The 21051-nt window shown below is 35.7% G+C and overlaps 4 protein-coding genes across 6 annotated transcripts in view; all 4 read right to left on the reverse strand.

Annotated features, from left to right (window-relative positions):
• The window catches only part of LOC109165131 (L-type lectin-domain containing receptor kinase IX.1-like), a 19129-nt gene extending 16518 nt beyond the window's left edge, over positions 1-2611 (reverse strand). The window contains exons 1-2 of one of the 3 annotated variants that reach the window (XM_019313774.1): positions 2026-2611; positions 1641-1911 (exon numbers count right to left, since the gene is read on the reverse strand). In XM_019313774.1, coding sequence (XP_019169319.1) covers positions 1641-1911; positions 2026-2550 — 796 coding nt within the window. In that variant the 5' untranslated portion in view covers positions 2551-2611. Of the gene's footprint in view, positions 1-489 lie in introns of all 3 variants that reach the window. The other 2 variants (XM_019313773.1, XM_019313772.1) reach the window with 2 other exon arrangements.
• The window catches only part of LOC109164847 (L-type lectin-domain containing receptor kinase IX.1-like), a 21148-nt gene extending 9303 nt beyond the window's left edge, over positions 1-11845 (reverse strand). Inside the window, exon 1 of the mRNA XM_019313393.1 lies at positions 9808-11845. Coding sequence (XP_019168938.1) covers positions 9809-11845 — 2037 coding nt within the window. The 3' untranslated portion in view covers position 9808. The remainder of the gene's footprint in view (positions 1-9807) is intronic.
• On the reverse strand, positions 5649-7838 carry LOC109165133 (L-type lectin-domain containing receptor kinase IX.1-like). Its single transcript, XM_019313775.1, has one exon. It carries the CDS (start codon positions 7828-7830, stop codon positions 5803-5805), a length of 2028 nt encoding a protein of 675 aa, XP_019169320.1. The 5' UTR covers positions 7831-7838; the 3' UTR covers positions 5649-5802.
• Positions 11846-13576: 1731 nt separating the features above from the next.
• On the reverse strand, positions 13577-14152 carry LOC109164848 (bark agglutinin I polypeptide A-like). Its single transcript, XM_019313394.1, has 2 exons — positions 14086-14152; positions 13577-14010 (listed from the first exon to the last, which is right to left on the reverse strand). The coding sequence occupies exons 1-2, from the start codon at positions 14150-14152 to the stop codon at positions 13577-13579; spliced, it is 501 nt and encodes a 166-aa protein (XP_019168939.1).
• Positions 14153-21051: the final 6899 nt, after the last annotated feature.

Here is a 21051-nt window from a genome sequence, read left to right on the forward strand (position 1 = left end):
GAAATGACACTCTGAAGCTATGTACCCCGGTGTTCTCCCGGACAAGGTTTTTTCAGGTGCCACTTCATGGTCAACAAGCTTGGCTAACCCAAAATCGCCTAGCCTGGCATTGAAGCTTGAAACCAACAACACATTACTGACTTGATGTCCCTATGCAACACACATTTTTCCCACCCTTCATGTAGATACAGCAAAGGCCAAGAGTTTCTAGTTGTTACAACAAATAAAATACCTATTTAAGTGCCAAAAATACCAGTGGAAGAAACACACTAATTCTATAACGACTCAACAAGTCAACATAACCTTCTACAATAGTATCTCACAGGCATACATTTTCAATCACCACTGTTCTTATACAACTTTATTGTAAACATAAAGAAGAGATAAATACAAGAGTTGAGACAACAACACATAAATATATCTTTAACAGGCACAGTACATAACGTTTTTGGTTGGAATTAAGATAGGGAATCCATGATGCTAAGGAGGGTGCTATCAGTGTGTATGCGAATGTGAGGCATCCGTGGCCGAAGATGAAGTTACATGCGAGGGATAACTGTTGTTGCTAGGACTGGTGTAGCCCTCAAATATCTGGGAACGCAAATTTGTAAAGGATGGCACATTATAACAAGTTGAGTAAACTGGCATTTCTGGTGGAAGGGTGGGCACCTGTACTTGGAGTTGAAGACCATGTAAAGCTTGGCTTATTTTTGGTCGAAAATTACTATCAGGATGAGCACACCATAGCCCGATCATCATTAATTGCTCCATTTCTTGCCTCTCAAAGTTTCCGCATAGTTTAGGATCAGCAGCTTCCATTAGCTTTCCCATTCCATACAAATCCCAAACCCATTCCACCAACCTTTTGAAACCTTCTGTTTCGTCAACAAAAATTATTGCTCTTTGCCCAGTAGCAATTTCTAATGCAACAATTCCAAAACTATAGACATCAGATTCTTTGCTAGTCTTGAATGTGAAATGACATTCTGGGGCTACGTACCCTGGTGTTCCTCCAACTAAAGTTTTTTCGGAAGGTTTTTCATGGTCTACAAGCCAGGCTAACCCAAAATCACCTAGTTTAGCATTGAAGCTCGAATCCAACAGGACATTGCTGGACTTAATATCCCTATGCAATACACATTTTTCCCACTCTTCATGCAGATAGAACAAAGCTGAGGCCAAGCCTTGTGCAATTCTATACCTGAGCCCCCAATTCAAGACTGACTTTCCCTTGAAGAGATGGGAATCTAAGCTGCCTTCTGGCATGCATTCATAAACAAGAAGCAGCTCACCTTTGTCGTGACACCAACCGTGGAGTGGTACCAAATTTCTATGCCTCAATCGACTGATGATCTTCACTTCTGAGGCATATTCCTTAATCCCCTGTTTAGACCCACTTGAGACTCTCTTCACAGCCACATCCATGTTTAGGCTCCTTAAGAAACCTCTATAAACCCCTCCAAACCCCCCTTCTCCAAGCTTATGCTCCTCTGCAAAGTTGTTAGTTGCAGTCTCCAATTCAGTGTATGAGAACTTTTTAGGACCACTGCTAGCCATTTGAAATTCAGTATCCATGGCCTGACCAAGAATAATAATCTCATCATCTGCATGCATCTTCTTCTTAAGATAAGTACAGACGCCTAAAGCCAACAAAGCAACTAAAATTGGAACACCAATACTCAATCCTATAACTACTCCTTTCTTCTTGTTCTTTCCTTCACTGCCCGACCTCAGTGAAGTGGAATTGAACTGCCATGACTTGACAGTGTTTCTCTCGGAGTATATTCCCGTTGCAGCTGAGAAGCCAATGGTAATGAATTCAGGCAAGTGTTTCCTCAGATCAATCTTACAGCTAAGGCTGTCTGTGAGGTACTGGCCGTTCCAGAATCCTGTAAATACAACTTGGAGGATCTTGGAAGAAGCATTATAAGTAATGGAAGCATTGTTATCCTTTCCCTGAGTAACGTTGTTCAACCATGCTGTTATATTAACAGATTCTAATGTAGAATTAATGTTGATACTTACATTAGTGAGAGGCTTGTTGATCGAGTATGTATCGAACACCACAGCAACGAAAGGATCTACAGCTTTTTCTGTTTTCCATTGAGTTAGGCCAAGGCTGTTACCGTAAGTGGGATATGAACTCAATGGTTTGGAAATTTTGGCCAAGAAAAAGGCGATTCCATCAGCATAGGGAGTGGTACCATTTGAGTCGATGTTGAAAGTGAAACGTGTGGTAAAATCGGCTAAATCTCCAGAATCATTGTCCCATAGGTGCAACGATTCAACATACATGGCTCGACCAGCTTTGTAATTATTCACCGGCAATTTATATGCATCGTAATAATATGGCGTGAGTTGGATGCCCTGGGGTGTGATAGATGCATCTCCATCTAATTTGAGGCTCACGTTATCGTCTTCACCGATACTAGGCAAATCAAATGAGAGGGAACAAACTAAAGAGGGAAACACAAGGAATACAAAGGCAAAGGCAAAGGCTGGGGAGATATCCAAGAATCTACACAACAAGGCAGCAAAAGCTGCTGCCATGGCTTAGCTTATTATTTTATTTAGATGGGAGCTGAGTTTAATTTTCTTCACCCAATTGTGCTAGCTCTAATAGTTGTTACTCAACACTAGATAAGGTAAGAATAAATTAAAGACGTTGAATAGTTTTGTCCGCCATTTATTAGTGTACACCAATTTTTCTAGTTTGAAGAAGTCACTTAGTCTCACCACTAACGTAACATCAAATAGCAGAAATGTTCATACTGATAATGGGTTAATAAAAATTGATTCTCAAAATATAGTCATTAGATCACTTTAACAATGTTTTATTAATTTCTTATCTTTTCCATAACTTAATCTTGTCCTTTATCTATTTGAATGATGATCAAGAAAAGGAGGACTAAAGTTCCTTTTATAAAGCAAAAGATGGTCCCTGCTTAAATAATGATGATTTGAAATATTAAAGCATGGAATCCAACACTTTTTAAAGTCTCATTCTCCATCACTCTGTATTTTTCCTTACCAGTTACCATAGTTGCCTTTCACAGTTCTCAGTCTCCTTCACGACCATTGATTCGGAGATTTTTTTTTTTTTTTTTTTTCAAATTCAACTTAAAATGTGATACGGAGTGAGAGGCAGTAGAGAAAAAGTAGTAGAAGAGAAGCATGACAGCAGTTTGTCAATCTATTCCCCACAAGAAATTGTGTTTTTTCTTATTCTTGTTCGCCAGGTTTAATTCTTGAATGCTCAAAATTCGTTTTATTCTGAAAAACTTAGGCTCTTAGGCCCTAGCACATTTGGGAGCAGGGACGGAGCCACCCTCACCCCACCCCACCACATATATAATTTTTGTATATATATATATATATATATATATATATATATATATATATATATGTATATATGTATATATGTATATGTATTAGTATTAGTAAAATAAAACTATTAAATATTAATAAGATATGGTTTAGATGAGTTGGTTAAGCATATGTTGAGTTATGATGATAAAGGGTAGGAGTTCAAATCTTGGTAGGAACATATTTTTATAGTTGGCTTTTTATTTAATACATACAAATATATATAACATTCTTTTATATTAATAATGAGATGTGTTTCTTTTAATTATCTCTTTCGTTTTAATGTTTCGCCTTTACTGTAAAAATATTCTGAATTCGTCCTTACTTCTTCACCCCCTTCAATTGAATTTCTGACTTCGTCCTTGTTTGGGAGTGTTGGGTCCCTCCCTGTGAAAAGCAAGCTGGCAGCACACACGTACGCACTCATCAATTCAGCAAGTGGAGAAAGGAAATATATTTTTATTTCTTATCTTCATTATCCACTTTGTTAGCAAGTGAAAAAGGAAACCAACTTCATTTTGGCTTCACTCTTCTTCATTATTGTTTGTTGGCAGAAAGTGTGAAGAAAAGAAAACCATTTTTCTTCTTCTTTCTTTCATTCCATTCGGCAGAAAGCAGGGACGAGGAAACCATCCATTTTTCTCTCTTCTTTATCTTTGGTACAGTTTTGTTGTGAGTTTGCCAAACTTTTGGATGCTATCTTCATCAAATCTTTTAAAGGTCCTTAGATTTATTTCAAACATCTTTTGAGTATTCTCCTACTATTTGTATTCATTTTTATTTTGTTCGTGGTGGTTGAGATATTATTCCTTTAGCCCGTGGATGTGAAAGAATATTTTTGACCTAGAGTTGATATATATTATGATTTATGGATGTATGACTCATGTGATAGCCTACCCCCAGATTTGTTATAGTCAAAACTTTGTTATGGGTGGTCCGGTGAATTTTTCCCGATTTAGGATGCTTCACGTAAATCGTGTATTCCTTTGATATTTATTTTTGGGATGTTGTGTATTATTTCGTATTTGTGCATCGTGTGGTTTTTGTGTTTTTCATTGTCACAGGGAGTGAGATTTTTCCAAATAAAGTGGTGATTGTTGATTGAGTATATTTGATATTGAGACAAATATAAGTAATAGATACGATTGAATAGTAAAAATTATCACATTTAGAAGGCCGAGATAAAGGATCTTCTATTTGTGAAGAAATTACATATATCTACATGTGTTTGCTAGTGCAAACTGCAAAGCCAAAAAAATATATCAAACAAGGAGTGAAACTTTAAGCACCAAAAAGGTTTGTGCATGGTTATATTCGACAATAGGTTGTAGATAATGTTCTGAACCACATTATTAATGAGACATATGTCAGAAGCATGTGGAATAAACTTAATTGAGACTTCGTATACTTTCAAAACAAGCAATAACAAATTGTTTTTATTGAAGCAGTTAATGAATCTAAGATATAAGGAAGGTACATCGATCAATGACATGTTAATAATTTTTAGGGTGTTTTTGATCATATGTATGATCATATTTTTGGAACTTTGCCACTCCTAGACTTCTTTAATAAAATCATGAAAAGTAGTACTTGTTCAAGAAAGAAATTGCATTTTAAAATGATACAGAGTAATATTAATTTTTTCTGTTATTTTAGGGGGAAAACATTACATTTATATTTTCTTTAATTATATAGTGTCTCACATCAATATTAATGGATTATTATATTTTTTCAAGATTTTTAAAGTGCTACTCAATTTTCAACCATGAACCTTAAAATTTTCAATCATTTTTTATAGTCGAAAATCTCAACTTTTTCAGCAATGAAATGCAAGAGACTAATCTTGCAACTGTAGGAAAGATGAAACGATTATACTTATAGCGGAGATAAATACAAAAGCAACATCATTTAAATCATGTCTAAACATCATTATTCATCTAGCAAAACACATAATTGACCTCCCAACTAATGACTTTATAGCAAGAACATATAAATTTTTAATACACATGTTGAAAAATTCTACTATTATAACTTGTTCCAGTAAGAAAATTGTCTTTTAAAACATGTCCTCGGTATAATGCAACGAATACAAAATATAAATACATAAAGTAAGAGAAGAATTTCTAGTTGTTACAACAAATAAAAGACTTATTTAAGTGTCAAAAATAACAATGCAAGAAAACACTAATTTTATAGCTATAGTTCAAACCTCAAGACTCAACATAACAACCTGGCTTCTTATACAATAGTATCTCACACTTAACATTTTCAATTGCCACTGTTCTTATACTACTTTACTGTAAACACAGAGCAGAGATAAATACAAGAGACAACAACATGACCAAATGACTTTATAGCAAGCACACAACAATATATCATTAACAGACACAATTAGTAGTAATGTTCTTGTTTGAAATTAAGAATAATATTGTGCTATCAGTGTGTGTGCGAATGTGAGGCAGAAGATGAAGAACCAGTATCCATGATGGAAGATGAAGTGAAACGCGAGGGACAACTGATGTTGCTGGACCTCGTATGGCCCTCAAATATTTGCCAATGCGAACTTGAAACGTTGAATGGCTTAGGCATCTTTGGTGGAAGGGTGGGCAATTGTACTAGGAACTTAAGACAATGTAAAGCTTGGCTTATTTTTGGTCGACAAGTACTATCAGGGTGAGCACACCACAGCCCGATCATCATTAACTGCTCCATTTCTTGCTCATCAAAGTTTCCGTATAGTTTAGGATCTACAGCCTCTAGTAGCTTTCCCATTCCATACAAATCCCAAACCCATTCCACCAAGGTTTTCACACCTTCTGGTTCATTGACAATAATTGCTCTTTTCCCAGTAGCAATTTCTAGTGCAACGATTCCAAAACTATACACATCTGATTCTTTGCTCGTCTTGAATGTGAAATTGCATTCTGGGGCTACATACCCTGGTGTTCCTCCGGCTATGGTTTTTTGGGGTGCATTTTCATGGTCAACAAGCCAAGCTAACCCAAAATCACCTAGTTTAGCGTTGAAGCTGGAGTCCAACAGGACGTTGCTGGACTTAATATCCCTATGCAATACACATTTTTCCCACTCTTCATGCAGATAGAACAAAGCTGAGGCCAATCCTTGTGCAATTCTATACCTGAGCTCCCAATTCAAAGGTGACTTTCTCTTGAAGAGATGGGAATCTAAGCTGCCTTCTGGCATGTATTCATAAATAAGAAGCAGCTCGCCTTTCTCGTGACACCAACCGTGAAGTGGCACTAAGTTTCTATGTCTCAATCGGCTGATGATCTTTACTTCTGATGCATATTCGTTAATCCCCTGTTTAGACCCACTTGAGACTCTCTTCACAGCCACATCCAAGTTTAGACTCCTTAAGAAACCTCTATAAACCCCTCCAAACCCCCCTTCTCCAAGCTTATGCTCCTCTGCAAAGTTGTTAGTTGCACTCTCCAATTCAGTGTAAGGGAACTTTTTAGGACCACTGCTAACCATTTGAAATTCAGTATCCATGTCCTGACCAAGAAGAACAATCTCTTGATTGTTTCCTATTTCTGTTCGTGTCTTTTTAAGACAAGTAACGATGGCTAAAGCCAATAGAGCAACTAAAACTGGAACACCAATACTCAATCCTATCACTAGCCCTCTCTTCTTGTTCTTTTCGTCATTGCCCGGCCTCAGTGAAGTGGAATTGAACTGCCATGACCTGACAGTGTTTCTCTCGGAGTATATTCCCGTTGCAGCTGAGAAGCCAATGGTAATGAATTCGGGCAAGTGTTTCCTCAGATCAACCTTACAGCTAAGGCTGTCTGTGAGGTACTGGCCGTTCCAGAATCCTGTAAATACAACTTGAAGGATCTGGGAAGTAGCATTATAAGTAATGGGAGCATTGTTATCCTTTCCCTGAGTAACATTGTTCAACCATCCCGTGATATTAACAGATTCTAGTGTAGAATTAACATTGATACTTACATTTGTATCTGGGAATGTACGGAACACCACAGCAACGAAAGGATCTCGAGGTGTTTCTTGAGGCCATTGAGTTAGGCCAAGGCCTCTACCATAAGTGTGATATGCACCGAATGGTTTGGAAAAATTAGCCAAGAAAAAGGCCATTCCATCAGCATAGGGAGTGGTACCATTGGAGTCAATGTTGAAAGTGAAATGGGTGGTAAAATCAGCTAAATAATCCCCAGAATCCTTGTCCCATAGGTGCAACGATTCGACATACATGGCCCGACCAGCTTTGTAGTTATTCACCGGCAATTCATCGTAATATGGTGTGAGTTGGATGCCCTGGGGTGTGATAGATGCTTCTCCTTGGAATTTGAAGCTCACATCGTCGTCAGATCCGATACTGGGCAAATCAAATGAGAGTGATGAACAGACTAAAGAGGGAAGCGCAAGGAATATAAAGGCAAAGGCAAAGGTGGAGATATCCAAGAATCTACACAACAAGGCCATGGCTTAGTTTCCAGATTGTGCTAGCTCATCCTCAAAGATTTAGCAAGCTAAGGTAGGTACAATGTAAAGACGACTTTGCTAGCAAGTCCACGCTCTACGTATGAATATTTTCGCCCGCCATTAGTGTTCGATCACCAAGCTTTTTAGCTAGTTTAATTTGAAGACTCACCCACCCACCTAGCTAGTTTCCTATAGGCATATAGATTATTCTAGCAGAAATGTTCATAGTTTAATCCCACCGGCCACCACTAGCAGAAATGTTCATATTGTTCGGTTTATATTAGTGCCATGCCATGACGACAAAGTCTATTTTTGTTGCCAAATCGTCATTCCCATTAAATATATTATTGAAGCTTTCAGACCCCTCGAGGAGAACGGAAAATAATAAAGAAGGGAAAGTTCCTTTTAATATAAAATACCTCATTAATTAAGCATGTGGGGTCAAATACTGGAATGGAAAAGAAATCTAATTTGTTAACAAAAGTTAGAAGCTTTTGAAAGATGGATAGGATTAGTTAGAAACGCATATCCCACATTAGTTTGACATATAATCACAGGCAAGTTATTTGCGTTTCATGTATAATAATACATCAAATGCAAGTCTTATTTGCATCTGTGGTTATATATCGCATGTGGGGCCTGCGTTTCTGACACAGAAACACGTGTCTCAAATGCTCTTTTCTTAATCTTGTTCGTTTTTCAAAAGCTTATTATTTTTGTCAACAAATTGAATTTCGTTCCCATTTCAGTCTTTAGGCATGTGCGGGACTCAATCACCCTAATGGCACTTTTGCCCTTAAATTATTCATGTATCAGCATTAGCCCCTCAATTATTTTAAAAGTTGTGGGTTTTTCCCTTGATATATCAAATGAACATTTTTATCTTTAAAATAAATATTTTATTTATTTTTCTTCTCCAACAAAATATTATTTATATGTAGGGATGATCATGGTTCATAGAACCAAACCAAACATTGTAACAACCGAATCGAAAGGTTCTAGTTATGATTCAGAACCGGAACCCAATATTTGGCTTTCAATTTATTAAAATCACGAACCAAAAAAATTGAATCATAAACCGTGAATCAGCAATTCAAAATCGGAACCACTACTAGCATTAGCTTAAAATTAGAATTGTAATATTTACAAATATTGTATGTTCTTTTTTGCATTTATTTTAATTCTCACATATAAGTAGATATGACCGCAATTCAGTTCTAATTTTTGAACCGCCGATTCACGGTTCTAAATCCAATTTGATCAATTTTTTTATTATAAAAATAGTCTAAATTCAACAATTGATCTATGAATTATTTTCAAGCATGTGATCTCAATCACAATCTTCGCAAAGGCAATAAGTGTGCGGACTTTATGGCTAATTTGGGTTAAAGTAGCAGTTGGGGGTGTTTATTGCAAGGAGTTGGGGGTGATGAGTGAATGGGAAGGAATAAGGGTGGGGTGTTCAAGATCGACCACACGGTGCATTGTGAACTTTGAGACCGACATCCAAAGTGATTAACCTTATATCTTCTTTGGAAGAAAATGATGAAATGATTTAAGCAACGATTGTTGATTATGTCATTAGAGTATCTCACACTCGATCTTACATTAGACTTAAAAAGAATATCTAATTGTTACAACAAATAAAAGACTTACTTTTAAGTGCCAAAAATAACAAAGCAAGAAATTAAAACACTAATTCTATAATATAGCTATAGGCTTAAAAATAAAATAAAATAAAATAAAAATAAAAATAAAAACTCAACACTCAACATAACCTTCTTCTACAACAGTATCTCACACTCTTACATTTTCAATCACCACTGTTCTTATACTACTTTATTGTAAACACAGAGCAGAGATAAATACAAGAGACAACAACATGACCAATGACTTAATAGCAAGCACACAAAAATATATCATTAACAGACAAAATAAGTAATGTTCTTGTTTGAAATTAAGAATATTGTGCTATATATCAGTGTGTGTGTGAATGTGAGGCAGAAGATGAAGAACCAGTATCCATTATGGAAGATGAAGTGAAACGTGAGGGACAACTGATGTTGCTGGACCTCGTATAGCCCTCAAATATTTGCCAATGCGAACTTGAAACGTTGAATGGCTTAGGCATCTTTGGTGGAAGGGTGGGCAATTGCACTAGGAATTTAAGACAATGTAAAGCTTGGCTTATTTTTGGTCGGCAAGTACTATCAGGATGAGCACACCACAGCCCGATCATGAATAATTGCTCCATTTCTTGCCTCTCAAAGTTTCCGCATAGCTTAGGATCAGCAGCTTCCATTAGCTTTCCCATTTCATACAAATCCCAAACCCATTCCACCAAGGTTTTCACACCTTCTGGTTCATTGACAATGATTGCTCTTTTCCCAGTAGCAATTTCTAATGCAACGATTCCAAAACTATACACATCTGATTCTTTGCTCGTCTTGAATGTGAAATTGCATTCTGGGGCTACATACCCTGGTGTTCCTCCGGCTATGGTGTTTTGGGGTGCATTTTCATGGTCAACAAGCCAAGCTAACCCAAAATCACCTAGCTTAGCGTTGAAGCTCGAGTCCAACAGGACATTGCTGGACTTAATATCCCTATGCAATACACATTTTTCCCACTCTTCATGCAGATAGAACAAAGCTGAGGCCAAGCCTTGTGCAATTCTATACCTGAGCTCCCAATTCAACAGTGACGTTGTCTTGAAGAGATGGGAATCTAAGCTGCCTTGAGGCATGTATTCATAAACAAGAAGCAGCTCGCCTTTCTCGTGACACCAACCGTGAAGTGGCACCAAGTTTCTATGTCTCAATCGGCTGATGATCTTTACTTCTGATGCGTATTCGTTAATCCCCTGTTTAGACCCACTTGAGACTCTCTTCACAGCCACATCCAAGTTTAGTCTGCTTAAGAAACCTCTATAAACCCCTCCAAACCCCCCTTCTCCAAGCTTATGCTCCTCTGCAAAGTTGTTAGTTGCAGTCTCCAATTCAGTGTATGAGAACTTTTTAGGACCACTGCTAGCCATTTGAAATTCAGTGTCCATGGCCTGACCAAGAATAATAATCTCATCATCTACATGCATCTTCTTACGATAAGTACAGATGCCTAAAGCCAAGAAAGCAACTAAAATTGGAACACCAATACTCAATCCTATCACTAGCCATTTCTTCTTCTTCTTTTTTTCTTCTTGAGGAGGACTTGGAGATACACTACTGACCGGCCTCAGTGAAGTGGAATTGAACTGCCATGACTTGACAGTGTTTCTCTCGAAGTATTGTCCTGTTGCAGCTGAGAAGCCAATGGTAATGAATTGGGGCAAGTGTTTCCTCAGATCAACCTTACAGCTAAGGCTGTCTGTGAGGTACTGGCCGTTCCAGAATCCTGTAAATACAACTTGAAGGATCTGGGTAGTAGCATTATAAGTAATGGAAGCATTGTTATCCTTTCCCTGAGTAACGTTGTTGGACCATGCTGTTCTATTAACAAATTCTAGTGTAGAATTAACGTTGATACTTACATTTGTATTTGGGAATGTACGGAACACCACAGCAACGAAAGGATCTCGAGGTGTTTCATGAGGCCATTCAGTTAGGCCAAGGCTGCTACCATTGGCGAGATATGCACCGAATGGAATGGGAAAATTGGCCAAGAAAAAGGCCATTCCATCAGCATAGGGAGTCATACCATTGGAGTCGATTTTGAAAGTGAAATGGGTGGTAAAATCAGCTAAATCTCCAGAATCCTTGTCCCATAGGTGCAAAGATTTAACATACATGGCTCGCCCAACTTTGTAAGTCAACTCCGAGTTGCGTTCATATGGCGTGACTTGGATGCCCTGGGGTGTGATATATGCATCCCCTTCTAGTTTGATGTGCACAGCATTATCTGGACTGATGCTAGGCAGATCAAATGAGAGTGATGAACAGACTAAAGAGGGAAGCACAAGGAATAGAAACGCAAAGACGGAGATATCCAAGAATCTACACAACAAGGCAGCTGCCATGGCTTAGCTTCCAGATTCAGATTATTATTTTCTTCACCCAATTCAATTGTGCTAGCTAGCTCATCCTCAAAACTAGATTTAGCAAGCTAAGCTACATACAAAGACGTTGAATATTCTTGCCCGCCATTTATGAATGTTCGCCAATCTTTCTAGTTTGAAGAAGTCACCTAGTCTCCTACATTTTTATTTTTCCTGAAAGGATATCCCACCACTAACATCAAATAGCATAAATGTTCATATTGATTGATTTGATGCATGCATGCATATTAATGCCCTGACGATAAAGTCTTTATTTTGGTTGCCAAATCTTCCCATTGAAGCTTTCCGAGTTGAAATTTTCAAAGATATTCCTTCGTCTCATACTGCCATTGGAGATTTGGGGAACGGAAAATAAAGAAGGAAAAGTTCCTTCTACCATGTCAAGTATACTCCCAAGTCCCAAGTTAACATCATCACATGAATTGTTGAAAATATTTTAGAATTAGTTATATTAATTAATTAGGATGATTATCAAGTGTGGAACTTCAGTTGTGGCTTTATCACAAATCCTACGTATCACCGTATAACTCGGTGTGGCCGAGTCTAAATTAAACCTTTTAATCAGATTTCACCTAACCTAATAAACTGTTCTGAAATATTATTTTAGTCTGAGTGTGAAGAGAATCGGGCCAACCAGGTTCGCATCACATCAAATATCTCATTAATAATTTGTGTGGGTCCCACTCGCCCTAAATTAGTACATGTATCTTAAAGTTGAAAAATTAGTAGTTGAAATTAAATTTAAAAAAATAGATATAATTCTACCAGAGGTTTCTTGTTTTTTGTGGCAATTTTAAATTTAGTCACAGTTTTTGTCATTTAACATCCATAGATTATTATTTTTGGACAATTTTAATCCTTCTCATCATTTTTCTTATTTTTAGTAAGGGCATTTTTGTCTCTTTATATTTTTCTTTTATTATTTTACCAATTTCAACCGGTTTAATTAGTTTATAACTTTTGGTAACCTAGTAAATTCTTCTAGTGGAATTAACTCTTTTTATAATATATTAATCGGTTAATTTAGGGTCACAAGAAATCTGGTATACACCTTTTAGATATTAACTCCGAATCTCCTTCTATTTTAAGGTTTTATACTTTTTGTAGGGATGACAATTTTAATATCACCACAAATATTAATTCAAATTCATCCGGCATCTCAAATTTTATTTTATAGCATTCAGTTGTGTAATTAAAGCTCTCCCTGTCTAAAAAATATTGTTCACATTTCTTAACAATTTGTAAGTCTTTTTTTTATTCATGTTCCTGTATTAATGTATTCACAAATAAATAAAGATGAAAAGTAAAACACCTTTGATGCAGAGTATTAATATATTTACAATGTTACATGAGACAATCACAAAAACGTTGGACTACGTACTACACGTTGTAAAGTAATTTTTAATTTCCAACAACGGGGTAGAAGATGTAATGAAACGGGATAGGGTAGTGTTGAAGCCCAAAATCTTATGGTACCCAGAGTGTTGTTTCTCACCAGCTTCGACTCCAAAAGAAGAGATTGTATCTGGAGGAGGAGTGGAGTAAATTGGCTTAGGCATCTTTGATGGAAGGATAGACAATTGCACTTGGAATTTTAGACAATGTATAACTTGGCTCATTTCTGGCCGAATGTTATTATCAGGATGAGCACACCATAATCCGATAATCATTAATCTCTCCATTTCTTGCCTCTCAAAACTTCCGCATAGCTAAGCTGTCTGTCAAGTGCTGGCCATTCCAGAATCCTGTAAAAACAACTTGGAGAATCTTGGAAGTAGCATTATAAGTTATGGAAGCGTTATTTTCCACCCCCTGTGTAACATTGTTGAACCATGGCGTGATATTAACAGGTTTTACCACAGATCTGATGTTGATACTTACGTTCGTCATGGGGCGGTGATGCGGGTGTGAATAGGTATCAAACACCACAGCAACGAAAGGATCTGGAGATTTTGGTATAAACTCATTCATTAGCGCAAGGCCGCCGCCGCGAGTGAGCGTTCTGTTCAATGGGGTGGAAAAATCGGCCAAGAAAAAGGCCAGGCCGTCAGCATAAGTACTGTTACCTTCTGAGTCGATGATGAAAGTGAAAGTGGTGGTAAAATCAGCTAAATCTCCAGAAGCCCCTGTCCCATAGTTGCAGCGGTTCAGTATACGTGGCTCGCCCAGTTTTGTAAATCAACACCAATTCACGTTCATACGGTGTGACTTGGAGGCCCTGGGTGGTGATGGATGCATCTCCTTCAACTTTGATGCGCGTATTTGCATCGTCAGGACCGATGGATGGGAGATCAAATGATAGTGAACGCACCAAAGAGGCAAGCACAAGGACTACAGAGGCTGCCCAGATAGTTTTATTCAAGAATCTGCACAAGACAGCTGCCGTAGTCAGGGCCGGTCCTATCATTTTAGAGGCCCGGGGCGAGTGAAAAAAAAGGGCCCTAACTATGTATAAAAATAATCATGAAAGAAAACTCCTATGTGCTTTAAAATCAAATCAAATTGGCTTATAAGTAATAACATTGTTATAATAATAAATAATAAATTAATTAGTAATAAAAATTTATAAAACAAAACTTACAAACGGGGACGAAGCTAAAAATCATCGTAATTGGAAGCGCGAAATCAAAATACTTCAAAACGCAGTAAAATACTAATAACAAAATATGAAACATAATTAAGTTAATTTGATAAAATGGTTTGAATAGAAAACACATTATAAACCACACATCTCCTATATTGATATGATATTTATAAATATTATTTTCTTTTAACTAGATCAATTTTACGTTTTTCTAGAATATTTTGAATACAATGAAACATATAGAAAGGGAAAATGACACTTTTTCCCCCTGTGTTATTTACATATAGCATATTTCCCCCTGTGTTGTTTATGTAACCACTTTATTCCCCTTAATTATTTTTGAAGTGGCTATTTTCTCCCCTCTCTGTTAAATAAGTGTTAGGGCTATTAAATATGAGGGTAAAAATGACATTTCACTTCTTCTTCTTCTTCTTCTTCTTATTATTATTATTATTATTATTATTATTATTATTATTATTATTATTATTATTATTATTATTATGTGCTTAAATCATATTTTGTTTTTTTTTTTTATGATAGTACTTATTTTCTCTGTCTCATCTTACTTATCTTATTTATAATTTATTAATTAATTTAACTCTTTTTTAGTTACTTTGTTAATTTTTTAAATTGTTAAATTAATTTTTTTTGTGTTTAATAATATTTTTAATACAATAAAAATAAAAAAAGTTAAATTATACGGAGTATTAATTTAAAGAAATGTTAACATAGTTTATTATATTTTAATAATAATAATAATAATAATAATAATAATAAGTGAAATGTCATTTTTAACCTCATATTTAATAGCCCTAACACTTATTTAACGGAGAGGGTGGAAAATAGCCACTTCAAAAACAATTGAGGGGGATAAAGTGGTTACATAAACAACACAGGGGAAAAATATGCTATATGTAAACAACACAGGGGGAAAAGTGTCATTTTCCCATATAGAAACTTCAAAATGCATTGACTTAATAATTCATAAAAAAAAACTATCATTTAAATTTTTATTAATAATTAAATCACAAAATATATTTCATATAAATTAATTAATCAATTTAAATTATTTTCAAAAACTCATCTCATTATAAAAGTTCACAAAATAACACTAGCTATAAATACAAGTATTATATTACTCAATTATAAATAAATTTCAAAATTATAAATAAATCTCACAAATTAATTTTTTATTTAATAGAGTGTTGAGGCATTATAAAAGTTCAAAAAATAAAACTTTTTATAAATACAAGTGTTAAATTATTCAATTATAAATAGATTTCAAAATTTAAAATAAATCTCACAAATTGAATTTTTGTTTATTAGTGTTGTGGAAAATATATCAAAAGTGCAGCAGATGGGTCTCGACCCTATAATCTTTGCTTTATAAACTTATTTCAGGCGCATGTTTCCTACCAATTAAACTACTTCCTCCTTCGCTAAAGTATATGCATTTTATTTAGTTATACATATATGTACATACTATATATATATAGGGTGTAGTCAATAGTTATGCTGTGCAACCGAATGTACCATGCGCATGGTGCATACGGTTCAAAACGACGTCGTTTTGATTAAAAACGCGCGTCCCACTTTAAAAAATAAAATCAGGTTCGACTCTCAGCAATAGCATTATTGTGGATATATAATTATGAAATTGTGGATATATAGTTATGAAATTGTGGTTATATAGTTATGAATTTATGGATATTTAGTTCATTCATTGTGGATATTTAGTTCAATCATATATTGTGGATATTTAGTTCATTTATTGTGGATTTTTACTTCATTCATTCATTCATTCATTGTGGATTTTGACTTCATTCATTCATTCATTGTGGATTTTTACTTCATTAATTCACTGTGGATATATAGTTATGAAATTGTGGATATATAGTTATGAAATTGTGGTTATATAGTTATGAATTTATGGATATTTAGTTCATTCATTGTGGATATTTAGTTCAATCATATATTGTGGATATTTAGTTCATTCATTGTGAATTTTTTACTTCATTCATTCATTCATTGTGGATTTTTACTTCATTCATTCATTCATTGTGGATTTTTACTTCATTCATTCATTCATTGTGGATTTTTACTTCATTCATTCACTGTGGATATATAGTTATGAAATTGTGGATATATAGTTATGAAATTGTGGTTATATAGTTATGAATTTCTGGATATATAAAAATGCTATTGCCGGGAATCGAACCTAATTTCTTCTTTTAAGTGGGACGCGCGTTTTTTTAACCAAAACGGCGCCGTTTTGCAACCGTATGCACCTTGCAAGGTGCATTCGGTTGCACAGCATAATTTGCGGGGTGTAGTAGGGTAGGCCCCCCTCCAAGCATGGGCCCTGGCCGTAGTCATGGCTGATCAGAAGGTAGAATAAAATGGTTGTGATGATATCCTGAGAACTGATTACTATCTATGATAATGGATATGGTAAGACATTATTGCACTAAGAAATGGTTGAAAATTCAGACAGGAAGACTCGCTAGCCCACCCTCTACTCCATCAAGAGAGTTGAGTCCAACCAGGGTGGATCCAAAAGCAAAAGAAAAATAAAAGGAAGAAGTGTCAAATAGGCTTATGTATTATTGTCAAGTGCTCAATTCCCACCATGAACTAAATTAAAGGCTAATTAACAAGGCTTACCTACTAAATTTGTTCAATTAACTTTTTTTGCAAGTAATTGACTTTTTTTTTTTTTTTGCAGGTTACCAATTCAATTATTAAAAAAATAATTTCAAAATAATTTAAAAATTATTTAAAAAAAAAAATGCAGCCATCGGCTGTCCTCGCCGGATAGCCGGTGGCTGCCATTTCAAAGACAGCCGGGGGCTGTATTATTTTATTTTATTTTATTTTAATAATTAAATAGGTAACTTGTAAAAAAAAAAAGTCAATTGAACAAATTTAACTCGTAGATGGACCTATTTGACACTTAATTTAGTTCGTGGTGAAAATTGAGCATTTCGCACTAGTAAATAGGCCTATTTGACACTTGTGCCAAAATAAAATGAAACACTTCGAGTCATAAGTATTGTTGACTAGGAATAAAAAATTATATATATTAAATCGTGAAAAAAAATATTCAAAATAAAAAAATAGTTCAAATAAAAATTACATTAAAGATCACTCATCTCACTATTAATATTTAAAAGAAAACCTCAATATTACACATAAAAATCCAATTAGAATTAGAAATTAATCTCATAAATCACAATTATAATCTCACCATTAGTATTTTAAAAAGCCAAAAAATAAATTTTAAATAAAATTTAGAAACTTAATACCCTAAGTTTCAAACACAAGACATTTCACACACAAACATAGACCTTACCATTACCAACTAAGCTAAGCTAACTCATCATTTGATTAAGTATTTGTACATTTAGTATTTAACACGTTTAGTTTGTATATATAAATAGTATATACATACAATATATATATATATATATATATATATATATATATATATAAAGGGGAGAATCGGCCCCTAACTCCAGTTGTCTAGGGTCCTCCCAGAAAATTTTGGATGATAAATAATTTTTAAATGACAAAAACTTGTGCAAACCGTCTCACGAATCCTTGTTCATGAGACGGGTTGAGTCAAGATCAAATGTAATACTTATACAGTTATATTACAAAATGTAATACTAATAAGGAATAAAATATTTAGGTTGGACTCCCATATGGGAGGTTATGAGTTCGAGCCTCAGTAAAGGCGTTATTGGCTCTTTATGCTTCAGTAGGTTGAGAAAGTTGTTATGAACAGATACTACATTGTAATAGAGTCAGTAGCATTCAAAATAATAATAATAATAATAAAATGTTTAGGTTTTCAAATAAAAAAAAGAATAAAATGTTTATTATTTATATATTTTTACATTTTGATTTAAAAGTATTACATGTTTCTTTAAAAATATTATATTAACCCTTATAAGTAACAGACTTGTTAACATTATTTATAAGGAAAAATGCAAAACTCTTGATGAAAAATATAATACTTCTACATCAAAATATAAAAGTACTTACATTTATTCTCAAAAGTATTATATTTTCTCTTATAAGTAATAAACATTTTATTCATAATTAGTATTATACAGTATAAATATGATATTTTTATATTGATCCGACCCGACCCCGATAAGACATTATTGCTCTAAGAAATGGTTGAAAATTCAGACAGGAAGACTCGCTAGCTCACTCTCTACTGTACTCCATTTAATGTTTAATAACCCGAATAATGCAAACCACACAGGCACAAATCTTGACTACTTTGCATGGGGAAAAGACTGTAATGTGACAAATAGGCCTACCAATTCCGTGAATATGAGGCTTGTTTTTTTTTGACAAATATAGGAAAAGTGCGTTTGGGACATGCATTTTAGCCATGTCCCATAATTTTTTTTTTTTTTATTTTTATACGGCTCCAAAGACACAAATGGTAATTGCGTCTTTGGTATTGTATACGGCCATCACATCTGCGAAATGCCTCTTACGTATAAAATGAGTATACCGTTTGACGCATCTCTTACATGCGTTTTAGAAGCGGGTGGGTGGCCGGAGACTGACCACGGTAAGTTGCATGTGTGATTTGCGTTCCAAGTGAAACAAGCGTTTCCTAGGCTTGATCAACACCCGTTCTCAGTTCGTCCTTCTCTCCTTTGGTTCCGATACACATATCTGACCTCGCTAATCACCACGCAGAGCTAGCCAGTGCGCCGGCCGAGCTGCGAAACCGTCTCATCCCCGAGCACATGAGTAAACGCAAATCTGCATGATTGACCTCCTCGGGCGCTCTGGCAAAATGCAAGAGGCGATGGAGGTGCTGAGCAAGATGGAAGTCGAGCCCGATGCAACAGTGTGGAAAGCGCTGCTTTCCGCCTGTGGAGTGCATGGAAATCTCGACCTAGCGGAGAAAGCTGCTGCCATGCTGTTCGAACTGGAACCCCACGACCCCGCCCCTTACGTTATGCTGTCAAACGTCTACTCTGCAGCTGGGAAATGGGAAGCCTCTTCGAGAACCCGAAGGCTAATGAAGGCGAAGGGCGTTCACAAACAGCCTAGCTATAGCTGGATGGAGACGAATGGCGTGGTGCATAAATTCTCGTCCGAGGATAGGAACCACCCGAGAGCTAACGAGGTTTACTCGAAGGTTGACGAGGTTTTGATGTCGATTAAGGAGGCGGGATATGTGCCTGACATGAAGTGTTCTCTTCATGACATCAATGAATAAGGGAGGCAGCAAAGTCTTGCTTATCATAGTCAGAAGTTGGCTGTTGCATTTGGGCTTCTTTACTTGCCAAAGGGAGCTCCCATTAGGATATACAAGAACCTTAGAGTTTGTGGCGATTGCCATACTGCCATGAAGTTCATTTCAAAGGTTTTCCAACGGCATATTATACTCAGAGACTCCAATTACTTCCATCATTTTAAACTAGGAATGTGTTCCTGTGGAGATTATTGGTAGGATTCTACAAGATTTTGGAGGTGTTTGATAAATGGCTACTGTTAGCAGTTAGCTGATTGGGTTTGTGGGTTTGATTAGTTGATAGCAGCTGATTGTAAAAAAGTGTTTGATAAATTAACTGTTAGCTGATTACATACAAAATGATTTTTTTAAAAAATTACTTTGAACAGCTTTTTGAATTTTAACATTTTAGAACAATAAGTTACAAATTTTTGTAATTTGTTTAGGACATCCATAATAGTGGATTTTAAGTGATTTTTGCTGCGTAAAAACTTAAAAACGGCTTCTCAACAAATGGGAAAGGATTTTTTGGAAGTTTTTCATTACACTAGGACCTGGTTTTTGCATGTCGCGTAGGATCCACCAAGGCTCAACATAGCAAATTTTTTGTCGCAACAAAACTAGCGCTCAGTCGGGCGGGTGCATTCCATACGCTCGCTGGCCGTGTTAATCCTTAAAATCTACAACTATTGATGATGCTCTTACCCCTTGTATCCAAATAAAACAAAATAACAAGTAACAAGACAAGATATTGATGTTTTCCCAAGATTGAATTGGAGATTTAAATAAATGGCAATAAATATAGTGTTTCGTGCAAGAATGGTTTTTGGTACAGAAATCACTTCCCTTGAAAGACAACACGTGGAAGAAAGACAAGAAAAGGGTGCAGAATTAAGGTAATCCCTAAGTCAATCTATTGACCTCTCACACAAGTGTATAAACAACCCAAAGAAGCTAAAGCCATTTGCCCAGCATCAAGAACACAAGAAATCAGTCTCTCTTTCTCTCTCCCATCATCATCATCATCATCTAAGAACAGCCAAGGCATTCGTGAGAGTTAACTATTTACACACCATATAGCATCATCCATAGAAGATCACCTTGACATTTGACAACCTATTCTATATCCTTCATCCTTAGCGCGAAGACGAAATAGCAGTGATCAAGTATTGATAACCCAACCTTGCAGAAACAAATTTACACCCGCCTAAATTGATAGCCGTGGCTCTCCACATATAGATTTACTCATGTGCTCGGGGATGAGACGGTTTCGCAGCTCGGCCGGCGCACTGGCTAGCTCTGCGTGGTGATTAGCGA

The sequence above is a fragment of the Ipomoea nil genome, unplaced genomic scaffold (assembly GCF_001879475.1).
Source record: "Ipomoea nil cultivar Tokyo-kokei standard unplaced genomic scaffold, Asagao_1.1 scaffold3069, whole genome shotgun sequence".
Classification (NCBI taxonomy): domain Eukaryota; kingdom Viridiplantae; phylum Streptophyta; class Magnoliopsida; order Solanales; family Convolvulaceae; genus Ipomoea; species Ipomoea nil.